The sequence below is a fragment of the Macrobrachium rosenbergii genome, chromosome 52 (assembly GCF_040412425.1).
Source record: "Macrobrachium rosenbergii isolate ZJJX-2024 chromosome 52, ASM4041242v1, whole genome shotgun sequence".
Taxonomy (NCBI): Eukaryota; Metazoa; Arthropoda; class Malacostraca; order Decapoda; family Palaemonidae; genus Macrobrachium; species Macrobrachium rosenbergii.
The window spans coordinates 37,350,093-37,370,329 of record NC_089792.1 but is presented as its reverse complement, the minus strand read 5'-3'; the positions used below and the strand labels follow the sequence as shown (position 1 = coordinate 37,370,329).

General features: G+C 44.3%; 1 protein-coding gene across 1 annotated transcript in view; it reads right to left on the bottom strand.

The window, feature by feature from the left end:
* LOC136833817 (kinesin-like protein KIF3A) overlaps positions 1–20,237 on the bottom strand; it is a 140,429-nt gene that overhangs the window by 79,153 nt on the left and 41,039 nt on the right. Inside the window, 1 exon segment of the mRNA XM_067096114.1 lies at positions 7,932–8,122. Within this exon segment, the coding sequence (XP_066952215.1) occupies positions 7,932–8,122 (191 nt within the window).

Genomic DNA, 20,237 nt, shown 5'->3' with positions numbered 1-20,237 from the left:
TCATAAAATCAACTTCATTGTAATCATTTACACATTTGGAGGGATGACAAGCAGTGACTGTACTATACAAAACCAGAATATGCCTATGTTTAACTTTAAGTTACAGTATGATAGGCTATACGAGTCATACTGGATAAAATTTGCTGAGAATTTTCTTAAGGACATTATCTCCTTTTGAAATAACAGGACCATAAAAATGACATAGACCTATAATGTCCTATGTCTTTATGACGTTTGGATTTAGGCCTATCTTATATTCAGCCATTTTATTGTGGTTCTTGTTGTGGTTATTCTTGTTTTTGTTGCAGTTATGGTGCTTGTAGTGTCTTCAAAAAATTTTTGTACGGTAACCTAACATTGCAGAGTAAACATAGACCTATTCATAAAATATTGGTGTAAAGAATTATCTGTCTACTCTTGTCAATTGAAATTTAGTAATTTGTTTTCATTAAAAGTAATCGAGATCTTTATGAATATAGTCTATGATAGAATAATCTCCTAACAACAGAGAGAGAGAGAGAGAGAGAGAGAGAGAGAGAGAGAGAGAGAGAGAGAGAGAATTACTGACTTGTGTTATCCTTTGTCCAACAGGGTAATTTTACATGAATGCCCCCAAAAGCAAATGAATCATGGACTACTCACAGACTGGTTTGGATCATCTCATACAACTTTTTCGGCTATGATTTTTTTTTTCTTACTTCGTGAAGTATCATATGATGCCTTCCTACCATAGCCTTCATTTTCATAGAATGCTACAGCAGCCTTATATTTGCTCATCACAGTAATATAATTTGTTATCCCTTTTGTAAATGATATTTTTATGATAAAATAAAGTTTTGTACATACTTACCCGGCAGATATATACTTAGCTATAGTCTCCGATGTTCCTGACAGAAATTCAAATTTCAAGCGGCACACGCAACAGGTAGGTCAGGTGATCTACCATTCCCGCGCTGGGTGGCGGAATAGGAACCATTCCCGTTTTCTAATCAGATTTTCTCTTCCACCTGTCTCCTGAGGGGAGGCTGGGGTTAGACCGTGTCGTATATATCTGCTGGGTAAGTATGTACAAAACTTTATTTTATCATAAAAATATCATTTTTGTACATGCAACTTACCCGTCAGATATATACTTAGCTGATTGGCACCCTTGGAGGAGGGCAAGAGACAGCTAATAACTAAAAAACAGGAAACAACATATGTTGTAGGATAAACAAAAAACCATGGTTCTTACCTGATTGGACAGAAGACTTCATGGATACTGTCTATGAGTCTGCTTGCCTCAAGAGCTTCAGCGAGGAAGTGATCTATGACTGACAGCCCTTCTGGATCGTCAATGGGGATGACCCACTTACATGACAGAGCCTGTTATGGATTGTGTCAATGGGGGCTGACCCACTTACATGACAGAGCCTTTACCTGAATCATATCAATGGGGCTATCCTCTTACATGACAGAGCTAGTATTAATAAAAACTACAAGGAGCTAAACAACCAATCCCGACCACCTGACCAAGCCTAACCTTGTTAGTGATATGAGATGAAAGGGGCTTACTCCAACACTCTCTTCCAAAACAACCATAAAAAAACACACATCAAACGCATTAAAAAAACAACTAACATAGCTAAACTAAATAGGATTAGATTCAGCTCCTTGACCCAGCGAATCGAATCCGAAGATATGTAGGCTCCTAGAGAGAAGCACTTCTCATAAGTAACACTAACATCTCTCAAATAATGAGAAGCTTAACACCGAATTACATCTCCAGTAAGTAGAGTCCACAATAGACTGGAGAGACCAAGACTTGTGAAAAGCCAGAGAAGTAGCAATGGCTCTCACCTCATGTGCATTAACTCTTAGGAGCTTCAAGTGCTCATCCTCACAAGAAAGATGCGCCTCCTTGATGACGTCTCTGATAAAGAATGATTGTGCATTCTTTGAAATAGTTCTTGAAGGATCCTTGACAGAGCACCAAAGACTTTCAGTATTCCTCCCAGCTGTTTCTTTCTATCTAGATAGAATTTAAGGCTTCTCACTGGACAGAGAGTGCTCTCCAACTCCTGTCCTGTTGAAGAGAAAGTCCTTTGACCTCAAAACTTCTTGGCCATGGTTTAGAAGGGTTCTCATTCTTCGCTAAGAAGAATGGTTTGAAGGAGCAAATCGCAGAGTCCTTTTAAAACCAACTCTACCTTCTAAGGCTTGTAATTCACTTATTCTCTTAGCTGAAGCAAGAGCAAAAGAGAAAAGTGACTTCCTGGTCAGATCCCTGAAGGAAGCAGATGAGGAGGTTCAAACTTTTTGACATCAGGAATTTCAAAACCACGTCCAAATTCCAACTGGGAGGTCTAGGGGACTTATTTTTAGACGTTTCAAAAAGACCTTATGAGGTCGTGAAGGTCTTTATTTTCAGAGATATTCAGATCTCTGTGTCTAAAAACTGAAGATAACATACTCCTGTATCCCTTAATGGTGGAACAGCCAGTTACATTGTTCCCTCAGGTAGATAAGGAAACCAGCAATGTTTGTCACAGAGGTACTGGAAGAGGATATCTTATTGGTCCTGCACCATCTTCTAAAGACCTCCCACTTCGACTGGTAGAGGCGCAAGGTTGAAGATCTCCTGGCTCTGGCAATAGCCTTTGCAGCTTTGTGCGTAGAAAAACCCTTCGCTCTAACCAGACCTTCGAGTAGTCTGAAGGCAGTTAGGTTGAGAGCGGGAGATTCTTGTGGAATCTGTTGAAGTGGGGCTGTTTGAGAAGATCGCTCCTGAGAGGGGAGCGACCTGGGAAAATCCATCATCCATTCCAGTACCTCTGTGAACCAGTCTTGAGATGGCCAAAAAGGAGCTATCAGGGTCAATTTGGTGCCTGTCGAGGAGCAAACTTTCTTACCACTACTCCCCAAGATCTTGAAGGGGGGAAAAGCATACCCGTCTAACTTGTCCAATCTAGGAGAAGACTGTCTATTGCAACTGCTCTGGGGTCCGAGATAGGAGAGCAGTAGTTCTCCACCTCTTGTTCCAATGGGTTGCAAAGAGGTCGATATTGGGTCTCCCCACAGGCTCCACAGCCTTTTCGCAAACCTCTGAATGGAGGTCCACTCTGTGGGAAGAACTTGATCTTTCCTGCTGAGCAGGTCTGCCCTCACATTCCTTTCCCCTGAACAAACCTGGTGAGGAGTCTGATGTTTCTCTCCTCCGCCCACAACAGCAACGTTCCTTGCTGTGTCATAAAGGGAGAAGGAATGTGTTCCTCCCTGCTTCCTGATATAAGCCAGGGCTGTGGTGTTGTCCGAGTTGACAGAACCACCTGTCCTGACTAGAAGTTCGAACTGGATGAGTGCCAGATGGATAGCTGACCAGTTCTTTCTTGTTGATGTGCCAGGACATCTGGTCCCTTCCCAGGTGCCTGACACTTCTTCCGAGCCTAGTGTTGCTCCCCATCCCCGACTCCGATGCCTCTGAGAACAACACTAGGCGAGGGCTCGGTAACGGTTGAAGAGACAGTCCTTGACCCAGCTTTTGAGGGTCCAACCACCAACGGAGATGTTCTTTATCCTTGTCATGAAATCAAGGAAGGAATCTGTTAACTCTTGGGACTTCTGATCCCAACTCTCTTTCAGGAAGAACTGAAGAGGTCTTAGGTGAAGCCTTCCCAGAGAAACGAACTGTTCCAGCGAGGAAATGGTCCCCAGCAGACTCATCCATTCCCCTCGCGGAACAATGTCTTTCTTAGAAAGACTGTCACCTTTTCATGCAGCGTTCTCTTCTTTCCAGGGATGGGAAATGCTAGAAAACCCAAGAATCCATCAGAATCCCCAGGTAGACAATTCTCTGCTGAGGAATCATCTGGGACTTCTCGAGGATTTACTAAGAGTCCTAGGGACTGGGTCAGGTTTAAAGGTGAGAGATAGGTCCTCCAGACAACGGTTCTTTGAACTGGACCGAATCAGCCAATCGTCGAGATACAAGGAGATCCTCACTCCCTCTAAATGTAACCAGCGTGCCACATTCCTTAGAATGCCCGTGAACACTTGGGGGCTGTCGAAAGTCCAAGCACAGGGCCCTGAACTGATAAGGTTCTTCCCCTGAATCATGAACCTGAGGAACTTCCTTGAGGAGGGATGGATGGGAATGTGGAAGTAAAGGCATCCTGAAGGTCCAGGACACCATCCAATCTCCTGACGAAGAGCAGAAAGAACTGAAGATGTCGTCTCCATGTTGAACAACTTCTTTGATGACAAAAGCGTTCAGGGCGCTCACATCCAGAACTGGTCTCCAACCCCAGAATTTTTGGCACCAGAAAAAGCCGATTGTAAAACCCGGGGAATGAAGATCTTGAACGGTTCTATGGCTTGCTTTTTCCAGCATTTGATCAACAGCTAGAAGAAGGCCTTTCTTGACGGGATCCCTGTATCTGGCGATAACTCCCTGGGAGTTGATGTCAAGGAGGTTTTTCCTGAAGGGGATGAGGTAACCTTTTCTCAGAATAGAGAGGGACCAGTCGTCCGCTCCTCTCTGTGCCCAGACCTCGCGAACTTCAACAGTCTGGCACCCACTGTCGTCTGGAGGACTTGATTCTTCACTTGGACTTCCTGGACGGGAGTCCTGAAGACCTTCCTCTTCTCTCAGGTCTACGCCTCCTGAAAGACCTGGTACCTCGAAAGGGCTCCTGAAAGGAGCCTTCTCCTTCTTTGTAAAAGGGCGCTGCAGGTCTCATCCCTTTTGATTGTGCTAGAAAGATCTTGGAAGCCTTTTCTCAGACAAGGATTGAGAAATCTCCTTGACAGTTTCTTTGGGGAAAAAGATGGCTAGAAAGAGGAGCAAACAAGAGGAGGACCTCTGGAGAGGAGACACAGATTTTGAGGAAAGAGCTGAAGACGGATCTCTCTTCTTCAGCAGGCCAGTCCAAAAGGAAGCGATCTCCATGAGAGCCGTCCTCACCGCTTTGTCCAGGCAAGACAACACGCTGCTGAGGTCATCCATACTGATGAAGGGTCTTCTAAGAGTCCTCTTGGCTAAGGCCCCAAGAGACCAATCCATGAAGTTGAACACTTCTCCACAACTCTAAAAAAAGGCCCTTGAGGAAATGGTCCAGTTCACACAGTCCCCAAGAAGCCTTGGCTGAAGAAAGAGAAAACCTTCTGGAAGAATCCACCAGAAGAAAAGTCCGAGCCAGCTGATGAGGGGAGAGCCAACCCCATAGGCTCCTTGGTCTCATACCACATTCCAGCTCTCCCAAAAGTCTGGAAGGAGGCAAAGAGAAACTGTCTTGCCAGCATCCTTCTTGACTGCATCCACTCTCGAAGCCTTTAAAGGCTTTCTTCATTGAGATCGTGGGCAGCATCTTCACAAAAGAGGAGGATCTTGCTGTCTTGGTGCTGTCCCATAAAAGATCCAGGAGAAGGAGGAGAAGCAGGCAAAGAGAATCTCCAAACTCCTGAACTAGTACAGCTGTCAACCTCTTATAATCAGAAAACTCCATCCTTAGGGGATTCCTCCTCTGAGAAAACTTCCAGGCCAGAAGGAGGAGGAAGGCTGGAAGAAGAGGGCATTTTATCAGAAGAAGAGCCTGGAAGGAGAAACACTCCTGTCCACTGAAGAGCGATGATCAGGAGAAAGCGCCTACCACCTGTCTGGCGCCTGACAGAGAGAGAGTCCACTGATGAGACTGGGAGAGGGTGCCTATCAGGCGAGAACGGCTGGCAGGAGAGCTTCCTTGCTGCGAGAAGAAGGGAGTCTGATCCCAGTGAGAGTAGCTTTGAAGGAGAAGGCCTGTCCAAAGGAGAGGACCGTGGAGGGGACGGCGCTGCCTGGAAGGAGAGGCGCTATCCATCTCCGAGGATGAGCGCCTAGAAGGAGAGAGCGCCTGCTGGGAGAAGAGCGCCTACACTGGAGGGCATTTAAAGAGCGCCTGCAAGAAGAAGAAAACTACCAGCTAGCCTGGAAAGGAGAGCGCCTGCAAACAGGAGAAGCGGCGACTTGCTGGGAGAAGGATGTTTCTGGAGGACTTGATGGGAAGAGAAACATCCTTCCTACGAAGAGCTCTTAGCCAAAGAGCCAGCAAGAGCAGATAACTGAGCCTGGAGGCCAACCAGGATCTGCTTAGTGGACTCCTGAACCCTGAAGAAGAGGAGGGGGATCTTGAGCTCTCTTCTTGACAAACGGAGAACCTTCGGGAAGCGCTCAGGGCTAGAATCCAAAACGTCTCCTCTAGGAGCCTTCCAGGTCTCTTCAGAGGGGCGACTCCTCAGCCGAACTCCAACCCGCTCGGAGAAGAGTCAGAGCAGAAGAAAACACTTTTCAGGATCCCTTTTCTGTGGCGATCCAAGGCAGCCTGGGACGCAGCGACAACAGGAGCTGCCGAAGGGACGCCTGACCGTTGGGAATGCTCTTCATCCCCTTTGCGGCTGTCGACATTCCTCCTCCACTGGTCCTGGGAGTTTGGAAGAGGTCTAGCCTAGGAGCGATGCGGAGCCGATCAGACGCCCCCTCCACTACACTGGGGACACTGCACACATCACTATCACTTTTTACCTTTTTTTCTCCATTGCACGCATCTGCAATTGCATCTCACGGATCGTGGCTTTCATGGCAGCCATCTCCAGAAGACTAATCCACAGGTTCGTGAAGGGTGAAGGAGCTGAAACCAAAGGAGTGACAGGAGAATCTGAAAGAATGTTAGGTTACTAAATACCTCCTTAGAGAGAGACCTACTGAGCTGCTAGAAGAAGCCTTCCTAGCTCTATCCTTCTCCAGCTTCGTCATAATAAGCACTCAAAGCCTTCCATTCTTGTTCAGTCAGATTCTCACATTCAGTACAAGTATTATCAATACAGCAGTCATTCCCCCTGACATCATACATACAGTGTGAGGATCTACCAAAGCTTTCGGTAGTCTCACCTACAATTTCTAACCTAACACACACGAAAGACAGGTGCAACATTCTGATCAAACATTCTTAAAGAAAATTCAAAGCCAAATTCAAAAACAAACCACAAAAGCGTATGCCAAGCCAAAGATCCAATACGTCACCAAAGGTCAGTCCAAAATAATCCTCACGTTTAAAAATGAAAATCCAAGCAGGAGGAACCAACAACAGATGTTGCGGAACCAGCGACAGAGGAAATCTGATTAGAAAGCGGGAATGGTTCCTATTCCCGCCACCCAGTGGCGGGAATGGTAGATCACCTGACCTACCTGTGCGTGTGTCAAAATTTGAATTTCTGTCGGAACGTCAGAGACTATAGCTAAGTATATATCTGACGGGTAAGTTGCATGTACAAAAATATATTTTCAATATAAGTTCACTGAGAGCAGTTTGATAGTTGTTGTGAAACAGTGATTGATCTGTGTGCCAGACCCACAAGCTTTACTTATTCTCTATGGTATAAGTGGCGTTACATTTACCATGGCGATCCATGCATGTATGGGTATGTGCACTTGCTTATAAGTGCTACGCAATCTATCAGCCTCTTGCATGTTCCGTTACTTCACAAAATTATTCATCCTCTTATCAGATAACTTATTTTCTTTGCAATGAGGAGAAAAACCACACTTGTGCTTCAACAGCTGGGCTAACACACAAGTGGCCATCATGCACAACCAAAACATTTGCTTTAAACAAAAGCTCCAAAGACTTCTGCTTTTACTTGACATAACACAAAAACAGAAAACAAGCACAATACTGTATAGGAGAAAATCAGCCAGAAATAGTCAAAATTATTACTGCTGATTCTCACTGTATGCAAAAGGACAGAGCATGAAGGATTCTGACAAGAATCTAAGCATTCCAGTGCCACCTGGTGAGAAACATGTGATTACAGAGACAATCCTCGCATTATTTTGTTTATTGTGAGTGCAGATTGCAGCTAATGGCACAAAAGTATAAGCTAACTTTCCAATAACGTAAAAGTAACCAGAAAAAACTTACGATTTTTATTTCCAAATGTCATGATTTTGTCCATTTCATCAGCATTATGTACCACATGCGTCAGCAAATCCTTAACATAAACACCAATATCAGGCCGCTCTTTGACTTCCAGGCGAACCGACTGGTCTTGTCGCAGCAAGTCTCGAACTTCTTCATTATATATTTCCAGGTAGGAGACTCTTACTAAAAATCTGGAAGAAGGCTAAATGTAGTGTCATCTCTTCAAAAAGACTCAAAACCATATAAAAGCAAATAGTATTTAATTTACGTCACAAATACTAGTTTACGCCAATATTAGCGGTGTTTAATAGTGCAAATTAAAAAAACATACTAAGTCACACTAAGAATTCAATTCCACTATTCACCATCATCCTAGTCCTACACTCTTAACAAGCACCCCATTTCATGCTCAAGATTCAATTTCATTACTCATCAACATGTGGTCTAAACTATGAAAAATATCCTGTTTCACACAAAGGACTTTTCATAAACCCTCAATAACTAGGGCACCAGTTACATAAAACATTATCCTGTTTCATTTATTGATTTCATAACCTTCCACTACACAGGAGTGTAAATTTATACTGTATTCAAAGATCTTTCGCAATGAGTGTAAATTTATACTGTATTCAAAGATCTCTCGCAAAATTAAGAAAATTTAAATTTCAGAAAATTAACAACCCAGTAAATTAGAAGCCATGCCAATGGCCAATGATAGGCAAAATGACAAAGAGCAGTTCTCACATATTGGAATGCATTCCATTGCATCTGGAAATATCCTATACTGTACTGTACTTTCAACTTCTTATATGAATATACTATGCAAATGTGTTAAGTACTGTGCTTACATCCCACCCTTATATCAAAGCAAGTTGCAAATTTGCAAAATATAAATTTTCATAATAAAAATGTATTTTTATAATAAAATGAGGTTTTGTACATACTTACCTGGTAATTACATAAATAGCTATAGTCTCTGACGTCATGGCAGAAAATTGAAAATCGCGCAGCACTAATGAATGGTCACGTGATACCCTTCCCACCGCCTCTACAGGTGAGTGAGAGGAACCATAACCCAAACTCTTCATATGTTTATGCCATACCTGCCCATGAGAGGAGGAGGGTGAGCTTTGATTATATAATTACCAGGTAAGTATGTACAAAACCTCATTTTTATTATAAAAATACATTTTTGTACATATAACTTACCTGGTAATTATATATATAGCTGATTGGCACCTTGATGGAGGTGGGCCATGGCAGCTAATATGAAAAAGTCTCAGACAATTGTGAAAATAAAAACACAATGATGGTTCCTTACCTGTTGAGGTAGCTGATTTGATGGATACTGCCTCTTAATCTGCTATCCTCAACTTGCACCAACTAGGTATATAGACCTGAGGGTTAGTGCTAGAGGGCTACATGCCAGTTGAGGGCTCACCGTGGACTATGCATGATAACCAACCAAATAAATGCCCTGCCCAGGCGCAGTACACAAAAAATAAAAACATAGAAAAAGGGTGTCATAATTTAAAATATAATAACCTGCCAATATGTAAGACTGTTGGGTACTCCTAGTCACAATGTACCCCCAGACATCCCAGAAAACAACAACGCTAACCTTAAGCAAGAGAAAGCATCACAAGGAAGGATCGACTTCCTTTATTCCCTTACCCAACACCGTGCCAGTCACCACAAACGGTCCCAATGTACTGCATCCATCATATATTGTCTCAATCTCTCTCAAATAATGAGATGCATGAACACTGACCTACATTTCCAAAATGTAGCTTGAATAATTGAATCCAAGGAAAGATTCTCCTATATGCCAAAGAGGTTGAGACCGCTCTCACCTCATGTGCTTTAACTTTAGAAATTTGAAGCTGCACATCTTCTACCTGGTTATGAGCTTCAACAATCAGGTCTCTCATAAAGAAGGAAAGAGCATTCTTCGAAAGAGGCCTACCGGATCCCTCACAGAACACCAAAGATTAGGAGAGGGACCTCTCACTGCTTGAGTCCTTTCAAATATAGTTTTAATGCTCTTACTGGGCATAAAAGTCTTTCTTCTTCATCTGGTCCCACCAAACTGAGAGACCAGGGATCGAAAAGAAAGGGGCCAAGGCTTAGACGGAGTCTCATTCTTTGCCAAAAACTCAACAATGAAGAACAGACTGCCTTACCCCTAGAAAACCCAATTCTCTTATCTAGGGCATGTAACTCACTGACTTCTCCTTGCTGTAGCCAAAGCTACCAAGAAGATTGTCTTCCTCGAAGGTCTCTGAAAGAGCAAGACGATAATGGCTCAAACTTACTGCCCACAAGCCATTTCAAGACCACATCTAAATTCCAGGAAACCAATCTCTCTGTGGAATTCTTGGATGCTTCAAACGATCTGATAAGATCTGACAAGTCCTTATCATTTGAAATATCCAGGCCCTTATGCCTAAAGACTGTCTAAAGCATTGCTCTGTAGCCCTTGATCAAGATCTAAGACAGCTTCCTATCCACACTCAGATACAGGAGGAAGTCTGCATCTCTTCTAAAGTGGTCTTAGAAGATGATGTGCCAGTCTTCCTACACCACTCTCTGAAGACTGACCACTTAGCTTGATAAACTGCTGTTGGAGGACTGTCTGCGAGCTCTAGTGATGGCTCTAGAGACCTTCCTCAAAAACCTCTAGCTCTGAGGCAACATTCGACAGTCTGAACGCAGTTAGCTGAAGAGCGGATGGACCTCCGTGAAATCTTCTCGAAGTGAGGCTGTCTGAGTAGATCTACGGGTGGTAAAAGCCTCGGAAGTCTACGAAGACTTATCAAGTCGGGAACCATTCCCTTGCTGGTCAAAACGGAGCAACCAGTGTCATTCGCACGCCCTTGTGGGACAACATTTTTGTTAGAACTGCTCTCAACATCTTGAATGGAGGAAAGGCGTAAAGGTCCAGACCTGACCAGTCCATCAGCATTGCATCCATGAAGACTGTCCCCCGTCCGGCACTGGAGAGCAATAAAGAGGCAGTTGAGTTGTCTTCTTGGTGGCAAACAGATCTATGAGAGGACAACCCCATAGATTCCACAGTTGGAGGCAAACTTCTTGATTTAAGATCCACTCTGTTGAGAGAACTTGAAAGCTCCTGCTTAGCCTGTCTGCCCTCACATTGAGCTTCCTGAATGAACCTTGTCATCAACGTCGCTTGGTTGCTTTTTCCCATAACAGAAGATCTCTCGCTACCAGGTATACCGAGAACGAGTGGGTCCCCTCCTGCTTTTTATGTATGTAGAGCTGTTGTATTGTCTGATTGGACAATCACTGCCTGGTTCCTTACCACCTTCGAAAATTCTAAAAGGGCTAAATGAATGGCCTTTAATTCCTTCAGATTGATGTGCCAATGGGTTGTTCTCCTTCCATCGGCCTGCTGTTTCCAACTTGCTAACGTGGCTCCCCATCCTAGATCTGAAGCGCCTGCACACAAGATGAGGTTGGGGTTCTTTGGGAACAGTGAAATTCCTTCCTGAAGTTTTCTGGAGAGTTCCAACAACTGAGGTCTGCCTTTATCTCCTCTGAGATTTGAAAAACAAACGAAAGTCCGGCTCTTCTTCCTGTCCCAGACTTTCTTAAAAAGAACTGAAGGGGCCTTAGATGTAGTCTCCCCAAACTCACAAACGGTTCTATGGAAGACAACTTCCCAGAAGGCTCATCCACTCGTTGGTCGAGCACTGGGTCTTCTTCAGAAAATCTCGCACTTTCAACAGGCACCACTCTACCCCTCTCCACCCACAGAGAGAAGCCTGAAAAACTACTGAGTTCATCTGAACTCCCAAATAGACTAATTCTTGAGATGGCACCAGATGTGACTTCTGCCAATTTACCAGTAGTCCCCAGTTCTTTGGTTAGATGAAGAGTCTTTTCCAAATCCTTCACACACCTTTTTCTTCATGCCCTTCGCACGCAGGAGCCAATCATCTAAATAAAAGCTGTTCTGATCCCCAACAGATGTAGCCACTTGGGCCACTGATGACAAAACTCTGGTGAATACCTGGGGCCGTCGAGAGGTCGGGCACATTGCCCTGAACTGAAACACTTCACCTTTGAACACAAAGCGAAGGAACTTCCTCAAGCAGGATGGATTGGGATGTGGAAATACGACATCCTGGAGGTCGATGGATACCATCCAATCTCCTGGAAGAAGGGATGACAGCATTGATTGAGTGGTTTCCATCACAAACTTTGTCTTCTTGACAAACAGGTTCAAAGCGCTCACATCTAGAACTGGCCTCCAGCCTCCTGACGCCTTTGGTACTACAAAGAGACGATTGTAAAATCCTGGGGAGAAAGGGGGAGAACTTTCTCTATTGCTTCTTTCTCTAGCAAAGCTGACACCTCTTTCCCTAGAGCACAACATTTCTCTGAGTCTAGAGAATAAGCCATTAAGACCACTGGTTCCCTGGACAAAGGAGGGTCCTTCAAGAATGGAACTGAATAGCCTTCCTTTAAAACCGAGACTGTCCAAGGTTCTGCTCCCTTTCTTCCCAGACTGTCCAGAAAGCTGACAGTCTGGCTCCTACTGGTGAATGAAGGGGAGGCGCTCTCACTTCTTGTCGGAGGGTTTGATCGCTTTAGGTACAAAACGACCTCTCCTCTCGATCTGGGAAACGATTTAGCAGGGCTCTTCCACTAAAGGGCCGACTTTGAGATTTATCCGTCGACGTTGTCGGGCGAGCAACTGTTGAAGGCAACGGTTTAGGCTTCTTGGTGGACTGTGCCAGCAAGTCTTGAGTTGCCTTCTGTTGAAGAGTCGAAGCAATCTCAGATACTATTTCCTCGGAAAAGATGTTTCCTATCTAAAGGAGCGAACAATAAAGCTGACTTCTGGGACCGAGAGACTCCTTTAGTGGTGAAAGAACACCGTAGTTCACGTTTCTTGAGAATTCCCATCGTAATCACAGAAGAGAGTTCCATAGCCGCATCTCTAATGCTCCTGTCGATGCAAGCTAACACGCCGGACAGGGAAGTAACTGATCGCCCTGAAGGGCGCAAGCTTTTAGTTTCCTCCCAAGAGCTCCAACCACCAATCGAGGAAACTTATAACTTCAAAAATCTTAAAAGCATTCTTGCAGAGGTGATCAAATTCCGATGTGGAAAAGAATACTTTGGCTGAATTAAGAGCCGACCTCCTGGCCGAATCTACCAAACTAGAGAAATCTCCTTGGGAGGAGGCAGCTACTCCCAACGAGAAAGATTCTCCAGTCTCGTGCCAACCACCACCACGAGACGACAATTTCAAGGGGGAAAACAAAACACAGTCTTCCCTTGTTCCCTCTTCTCTGCAAGCCACTCCTCCATTTTCTTCAATCCTTTTCTTGGCCGAAATAGAAAGAACTAATTTGGTAGCCAGAAGTGTCTGTCCTATTATCACGAGCGTATTGAGATTCGGAGAAGCTGGAGATACTGGTGAAAAGGAATCCGGAAAATTCTCCAGAAAATACTGAAGCAGTTGCTTATAGCTCGATAAAGGCTTTCTTTCTCTGGTTGTACCTCCGCCTCAATTCCGGCAACATCACCACCAGAAATCGGAGAAAGGGCCAAGGATCTAGATGGAGGAAGATTCGTCTTCCGAGGAGAATGCAGCACAGGATCGCTCGTAGGAAGCCGCACATTCGATGAAGGAGCATCCTTGAAATCGGCAACTTGCAGTTCGCTCACGGAAGGATCACTTTTTCCATAAAGCCGAGAATACTATCAAGCTTCCTATTCATTTCCGCCAAAAACAAATCTTGAGGCAAGGCGGAAGAAGGAGAATGCGGAACTGAACGCAGGCACGGTGACCGCAGGTGTTGGAGCTTGACGAGTCACCAGGAGAAACAATTTTTGGCGCTGGCGCATGGCGCCAGGAGGATCGTAGCGTGGCGTATGGCACGGCGAGCCAGGCGAAACGAAGGATGGCGCATGGCGCGTGGCGCTAGATGCAGCAATCACGCCAGAAGCAGCAACAACAGGCGAAGACAACACCAGACTCTTCTTACACAAGCGCCTCCGCGCTTCCAACACATGCCTCGCCTCCGAATCGACGGAATGCGAAAACATTCGGGCTCCTCCCAAAACTACACGAAGGAGGTTGATCTTGAAGCGCCACTCTTTTCTTGGGAACTGCCAAAGGAGATGCCAACCTAGACCTCTTGAATGGTCTCGAGACATCTTTACGGCGCCAACCTCTCTTAGGCTAATCCTCACTGACATACCAAGACATACACCTCCTTGATGTGCCTTTTCTATGGCTAACATCTGCATCCTGGGAAGCGACAACAGGACTGCTTGAGGCCAACTGCACGGGGGCAGGTCCCACTCACCTCCCTTGGGCTTTACCACTTGCCTCCTCCCTGGTGCTGGGGAGTTTGACAGAGGCCCAGGCCTAGGAGAATGAGTGGGCTGAACAGCCAGCTCCTCCACTGCACTATCACAAGACACTGCACTTCTTACTACCAAAGACTTACTCATCCGCTCCATGGCAGCAAGCATCACACTAAAACGCGCATCCATCTATATCTTAAGACTGGCCACGGTATCGGTTCGGGAATAACGGGTCTGGGATAGGAGATTTGTTAGAAGGAATATCAGGGTTAGTAACCTAAAAAAAGATAAATCCTGACTATCACGGGAGGATAAAGAGGTAGTCCTAGCTGAAGCTTTTCTAGCTCTCTTTTTGAAGCCTTCTCAGATAAGCATTTAAAATCTTCCATTCTTCCCTGACAAATCCTTACATTCTTCACAGGTTAACGATACCCTAACAAACCTGTCCTCTACACCCTAACACACAGAATGAGGGTCAATGGTAATTTTTTTCTAATCTAGTTTTGCAGCCCTTGCTACAAAACCTATACACCGAGGGACCAGTGTCCGACATAATGCTAAATAAGGAAGGCGGGATGAAAAAGCTACACAAACAATGTCTGCCAAAGATTCAAATCAAACAATTGTACATCACCAACAATGTCCAACGAAAGAATCAGCTTATAATTTTCTGCTAAGCTGCACCGGGTCAGGGTACCACACGGCAGAAACATATGAAGAGTTTGGGTTATGGTTCCTCTCACTCACCTGTAGAGGGCGGTGGGAAGGGTATCACATGACCATTCATTAGCGCTGCCGCGATTTTTCAATTTTCTGCTGTGACGCCAGAGACTACAGCTATATATATAATTACCAGGTAAGTTATATGTACAAAATTTACTATTTGAAAATTGTCATTATTTAAGATAGCTTATATCTTTTGCCTATAGGTGTGGAAATACTGTATAAGCTATCTTTAACAGTAATAAGATTCATCCTGAATAAATTTTAATTAAGAAAGTGTACTTTAAAAATAAAAAGAAAAACTTGAGGTTGAAAAATCTAATGTCAAAAACTCCATGAACCTACTGCAGTCTAGCTTTTCTGGGTCAAATACTACTGAATACTGTACCTCCTAAAGTCACTAGATTATCAAGCAAACTGCAGTATAGGTATTCAAAAAACCTGCTTTTGTGCTTTGACACTGCAAATTTCATCTGCTGCAAGAAATCGGACAACATTCCACCATAAAATATAAATAATTAAGACTTAAAAATAAATATTTGCCTCTCCATTATATAGCTTTTACCTCCGTGCCAGCGGTAGTTCCACAGATTGAAACAAAGGTGAGGGCACTTGGTTTTCCATGAATATCTGTTTCTATCCATCTATTTCCACACACCACAGGGGAACGTCCACGCACAAACACCCATAGCCAGTCAGTCTACTACATCCACTTTGAATGTGGGGAGGTAGGGAGGGCAACTGATATACAGTGGACCCCCCATATTTGAGAGGTTAGGTCACACAACTGATGAGGGGGTGGAATACTGAAAATCCGACTTATATTGAACTTTTCAAAAACACTTATAACTGTGTATTTTAATGGTTAGGACACCAGAGACCATTCTAAAAATGCTTATAACTGACTATTTTCATGGTATTTTTGTGAATAAATACATTTTTTATGATAAAAACCATTCTAAAAATGCTTATAACTGCCTATTTTCATGGTATTTTTAGAATAAATACATTTTTATGATAAAAATGGTTGGAGGAGCATTTTTTTTACCAAAAAAGTTTTTCGCACTGTGATTATCCTCCTCCTCATAGTATGAGAAGGCAATGTGTTAATAGTGACTGTATGTAATACCTCCGCATAAGCCGGTTAGGGGCTTTGTAATTGCAGACACTGTACAAATCTACATTCTGCCCCAATCAGTGCCTTCAAAATTTTCAAGTTTCAACTTTTTTAAAGACATTGGCCCTAGGAATTGTGGTAATAGAGTCTTGCATATGTTTCCAGCTTGGCCCTTCCTTTACCACAAAAATGTCATCTGACCAACCTTCAACTGTTGCACCCGTTGCATTCCCTGGCACCTAATGAGACAAGTTCCATGCCCTACAGGAACAAGTTGAAACACTTTCATCAACAATTGTCTTTACTTTATACATTACCAATAAACGTTCCGATGTTGAGTCCCAAACGAAAATTTCTGTCAAGAATGCAGCCTTCATTAACATGAGGAAATTAATTTTTTAATGCAAAATGCAAAGACACTGATACCAGAAACCATTCTCCAGGAGCAATCTGAAAAACCTTATCCCTTTCAAAAAAATATCATATAAGACTTGGAATATAACCTGCTGATGGAAAGAGACGCGCAATGAACTATTACAATGCCTCCAAAGGCTTTATCTGCTGATACTACAGCAACACTTTATATCTGCGGCAAAACTGAATTTCTAACAGAAAATTTATAGAAAAATTGACAAAAATTCATCAGAAAAAAATTCAACTGGAAGAGCTGGAAAATTTGATGGCTAGATCTGGGAATGATCAGCTACAGAATCACCGACAGTCTTAAAACTGATGATTAGAAAAATAACAGACTTTCATGGGCGGGGGACCTCTGAAAGGAGTACAGAATCAAAGAAAATAGAAGAAAGCTACGACAGAATGAGGAGGGAATTCATGAGGGGACCAGACGTTGAACATTAAATCAAGAGAAAAGAATATCCCAAAAGTTGTCCACTGGACATAAGAACTAACAAAGGTTATTGAAACAACTCCTGAAACAGTGATTTTAGAGATGTCAAACTATTGATTCACATTTTATATTTATACATACAGACTCCTTATTTTACTTAAGAGTCAAAAACTCTCATGAGCAGCCAACAGTGATTTTATCTATCTAAACTCCCGATGAAAAAATTAAACAAATGGCACGGGCAGGATTGAAACTGTACTGTGCTATTTTTGGTCAACACCAGTCAGATCCAAATTCATCACCATCTGTAAAAATGGAGGAGGTCTCTTCGAAAAGAAGACTGGCATCCTATGATTTCCATTGAGCCTTTCTCTTTCATCTTCTGACCTCTGCTTTGCACAGCCACCTTTTCTTTCTTGACCATCAAATGGGAGTGGAGGCATCAATCCTGACTAAGAGGCAGTAACAAGGGACTTGAACAGCAATCCAAATGATCCCAAAGGACTAATAGGGACCCAAGAAGGCCACCATCTATTAACTTTGCCCTTTGTCAGACACCATGGGAACCCCACCTTGTGGGAACCTGGATCGAAAGGGATTGTTCCCGTCTGTCAAGAGCACAGCAGATTTTTCTCCCTAACGGACTAGACAGCCTAGGGGAGACCCAGGAACAGTCCAAGCACTGGACAGAAGGGAACATCCAGGAGCAGAAGAGCAGGAGTTATTGAAGGTTCTGAAGAGGAGCAGGCTTTGCAATACTCATCCATGCCAAAAAAAAGATTCACTGCATATTGAAGGAAAATTCCAGCTTCAGCTGACTTCACCCTGAACTAGGGTTGAAAGACAGAGTGCAGTGTTATTAGTCAGGTCACCTAAGAATGGGAATCCTAAACTTTGCCTACCATTTCCACACTGACTGACTACCTGGTGAGCCAGAGTTCAATAACCAACAAATGAAAGATTTCCAGTTTGTAGAGGGTAGGAATGAATAAATGTCTTAAAAAGAAAGCAATCATTTTTTGCCCATGTTTATATTTCATTCTACAGTTTTGCCCAATATTTCCAGCCCCGTCCGATTTTTCCTGCCTCCCAACATCAGCAACAGTGAGGATTCCATCTAGGATATAAAGTTATTGCAAGAGGAAATTTAGAACTTTATAGGTGTCACTCAGTAATTCAAACTCGATGCAAAACTAAGGAAAACAATTTATAAGATCAATTTGGGGATCTGCTCAGTAAGGCCCCATGTTATTAAAGGTTAGGTAGGTCAGGTTGTGGTTATGGGAGTTTGAGATAAAGCCCAGTCAGGCAATCCCAGCCAGGAAATGTCTTAACCCTTTAACGCCTACTGGGCGTACCATACGTCGACTAAAATTGTCTGTTGGGTGTCAAGTGGATGTAAAATACGCCGACTAAAAATGCTATTTTTAAATATTCACAGAAAAATAATTATAGGCCTAGTTTGTGAAAGGTTTTAAATCACGCACCTTGAGGGATGCTGGGAGTTCATGGATCAAGCTGTTGTTTTGTTTACAAGCGTCATCCAGATGCACATGCGCGGAATTCCCTTTCTTCTCCCACCAGAAAGCATCAGTGACTGATCGTCCGAGAGCGATTTTTTGACGCATCCGTGTTTTGCAGAACTTTGCAAGTGTTTGGCGTATTTGTGAGGCAACAGGACGACGCAGAGATGTCCGTCAACATCGCATTGCTCTGTCGGTAGTGAGCGTGTGAGACGAAGTTTTAGACTTGGATGCTGGAGAGGGACCAAGCACCCAAGGTGATCCATCTTCTCAAGAGCTGTGCTCAAAGTGACCGTGTGACAAGGGACCAAGGACCACATCCCGTGCCTTTACGACCCCTAGGAAACATTGGGGTGTCCCTGAGAGGCATCAGTAAACATTTGGGAGGCCTCCAACAAAAGGACATTGATGATTACTTGTTGGAGCTCAATCGATCGAGAGCAGGTGGAAGTCCTGATTTTGATGGCAGTTGGTCATCCAGTGATGAGGACATCACGCCTGATGTTAGTGATGACAAGTATTTGCCCCCAATGTCCATATGAGAGCCAGAGCATGAAAGTGAATTGGAAGTTCAGTGGTTTCAGTGCTTGTGAGGGAGAGTCTGAGGAGGAGGAGGCCCGATTGTGGCTGGTGGGGACGAGACAGAAAGTGATGGTGAAAGTGAGGGAGATGGGCCAGTGGGGGTGGGGAAGACGGCGTGTCGTGCAGCACGAGCACAGGCCCGTGAGAAGGTCGCAACGTAGCGGCAACCTTGGTGAAGGCCGTTTGTCCGAAAGTGATGAGGGGTGGTTGGAGGACCCCACCCCACCTAACATGCACCCATTCACGGCAGTACTGGACTGACAGTCCCTGTGCCTCTCACTGCACTGGGGTTCATTCAGCTCTTCCTTACACGGGAATTGCTGGAATACCTCGTTGCAGAGACGGCGGATTACGCTCGGTACTGCCGTGAGGAACTGCAGACGACGTTGTCGTATCAATGGCGACGCTGCAACCTCACGGACATGGCGCATTTTTTGGGGCTCCACATTTTTTTGGAATGATGCCTGCTGCTGGCGTCAAGCAATATTGGAGGCGGAATTTTTTTGGCACGCCCCATGTGCCCGGCATTATGCCCCGTGATAGTTTCCTGGCACTGGACAGGTATTTCAACGCCTTCAACTGAAGGGCCATACCCCGGAATAACCCAGATCACCTCATCTTAGTCCGCCCAGTGTTGGAGTACATTCGTGAACGGTGCCAGTTTCTCATGGTTCCTTCCAAGAACCTTTCTTTGGATGAGGGGATGGTGCCATACAAAGGACATCTAAGCATAACAGTGTACAACCCCAAGAAGCCAAAGAAATATGGTGTGAAGTTATTTTTTATTATGGAATCCAACACTGGATACGTCGTTGACTTCTCTGTGTATTCCGGGGTCTTCTCCACGCTGCGTGACTGTCTTCGGTCTTGTGGATCGTTTCCGTAACCAGGGATACCACCTGTTTATGGATAATTATCATAACTCGGTATCCCTGGCCCAGGAACTGTATGAAGCAGGTGTGCAAGTCAGTGGTACCCTTCGGTTGGTGCGTGGGGCCCCAAATGTCCTCAAGAGGTTCGCTAGCCACCGGCAACATCTGGCAAGAGGAGAGACAGAGTGGCGGTGGAAGAGAGATGTCTTCGTCATCTGTTGGAAGGGGGTCCGACTCGTGCCCATGATTACGACCAGTCATGAGCCCATCCAAGAAGAGGTCGTTCAGCAG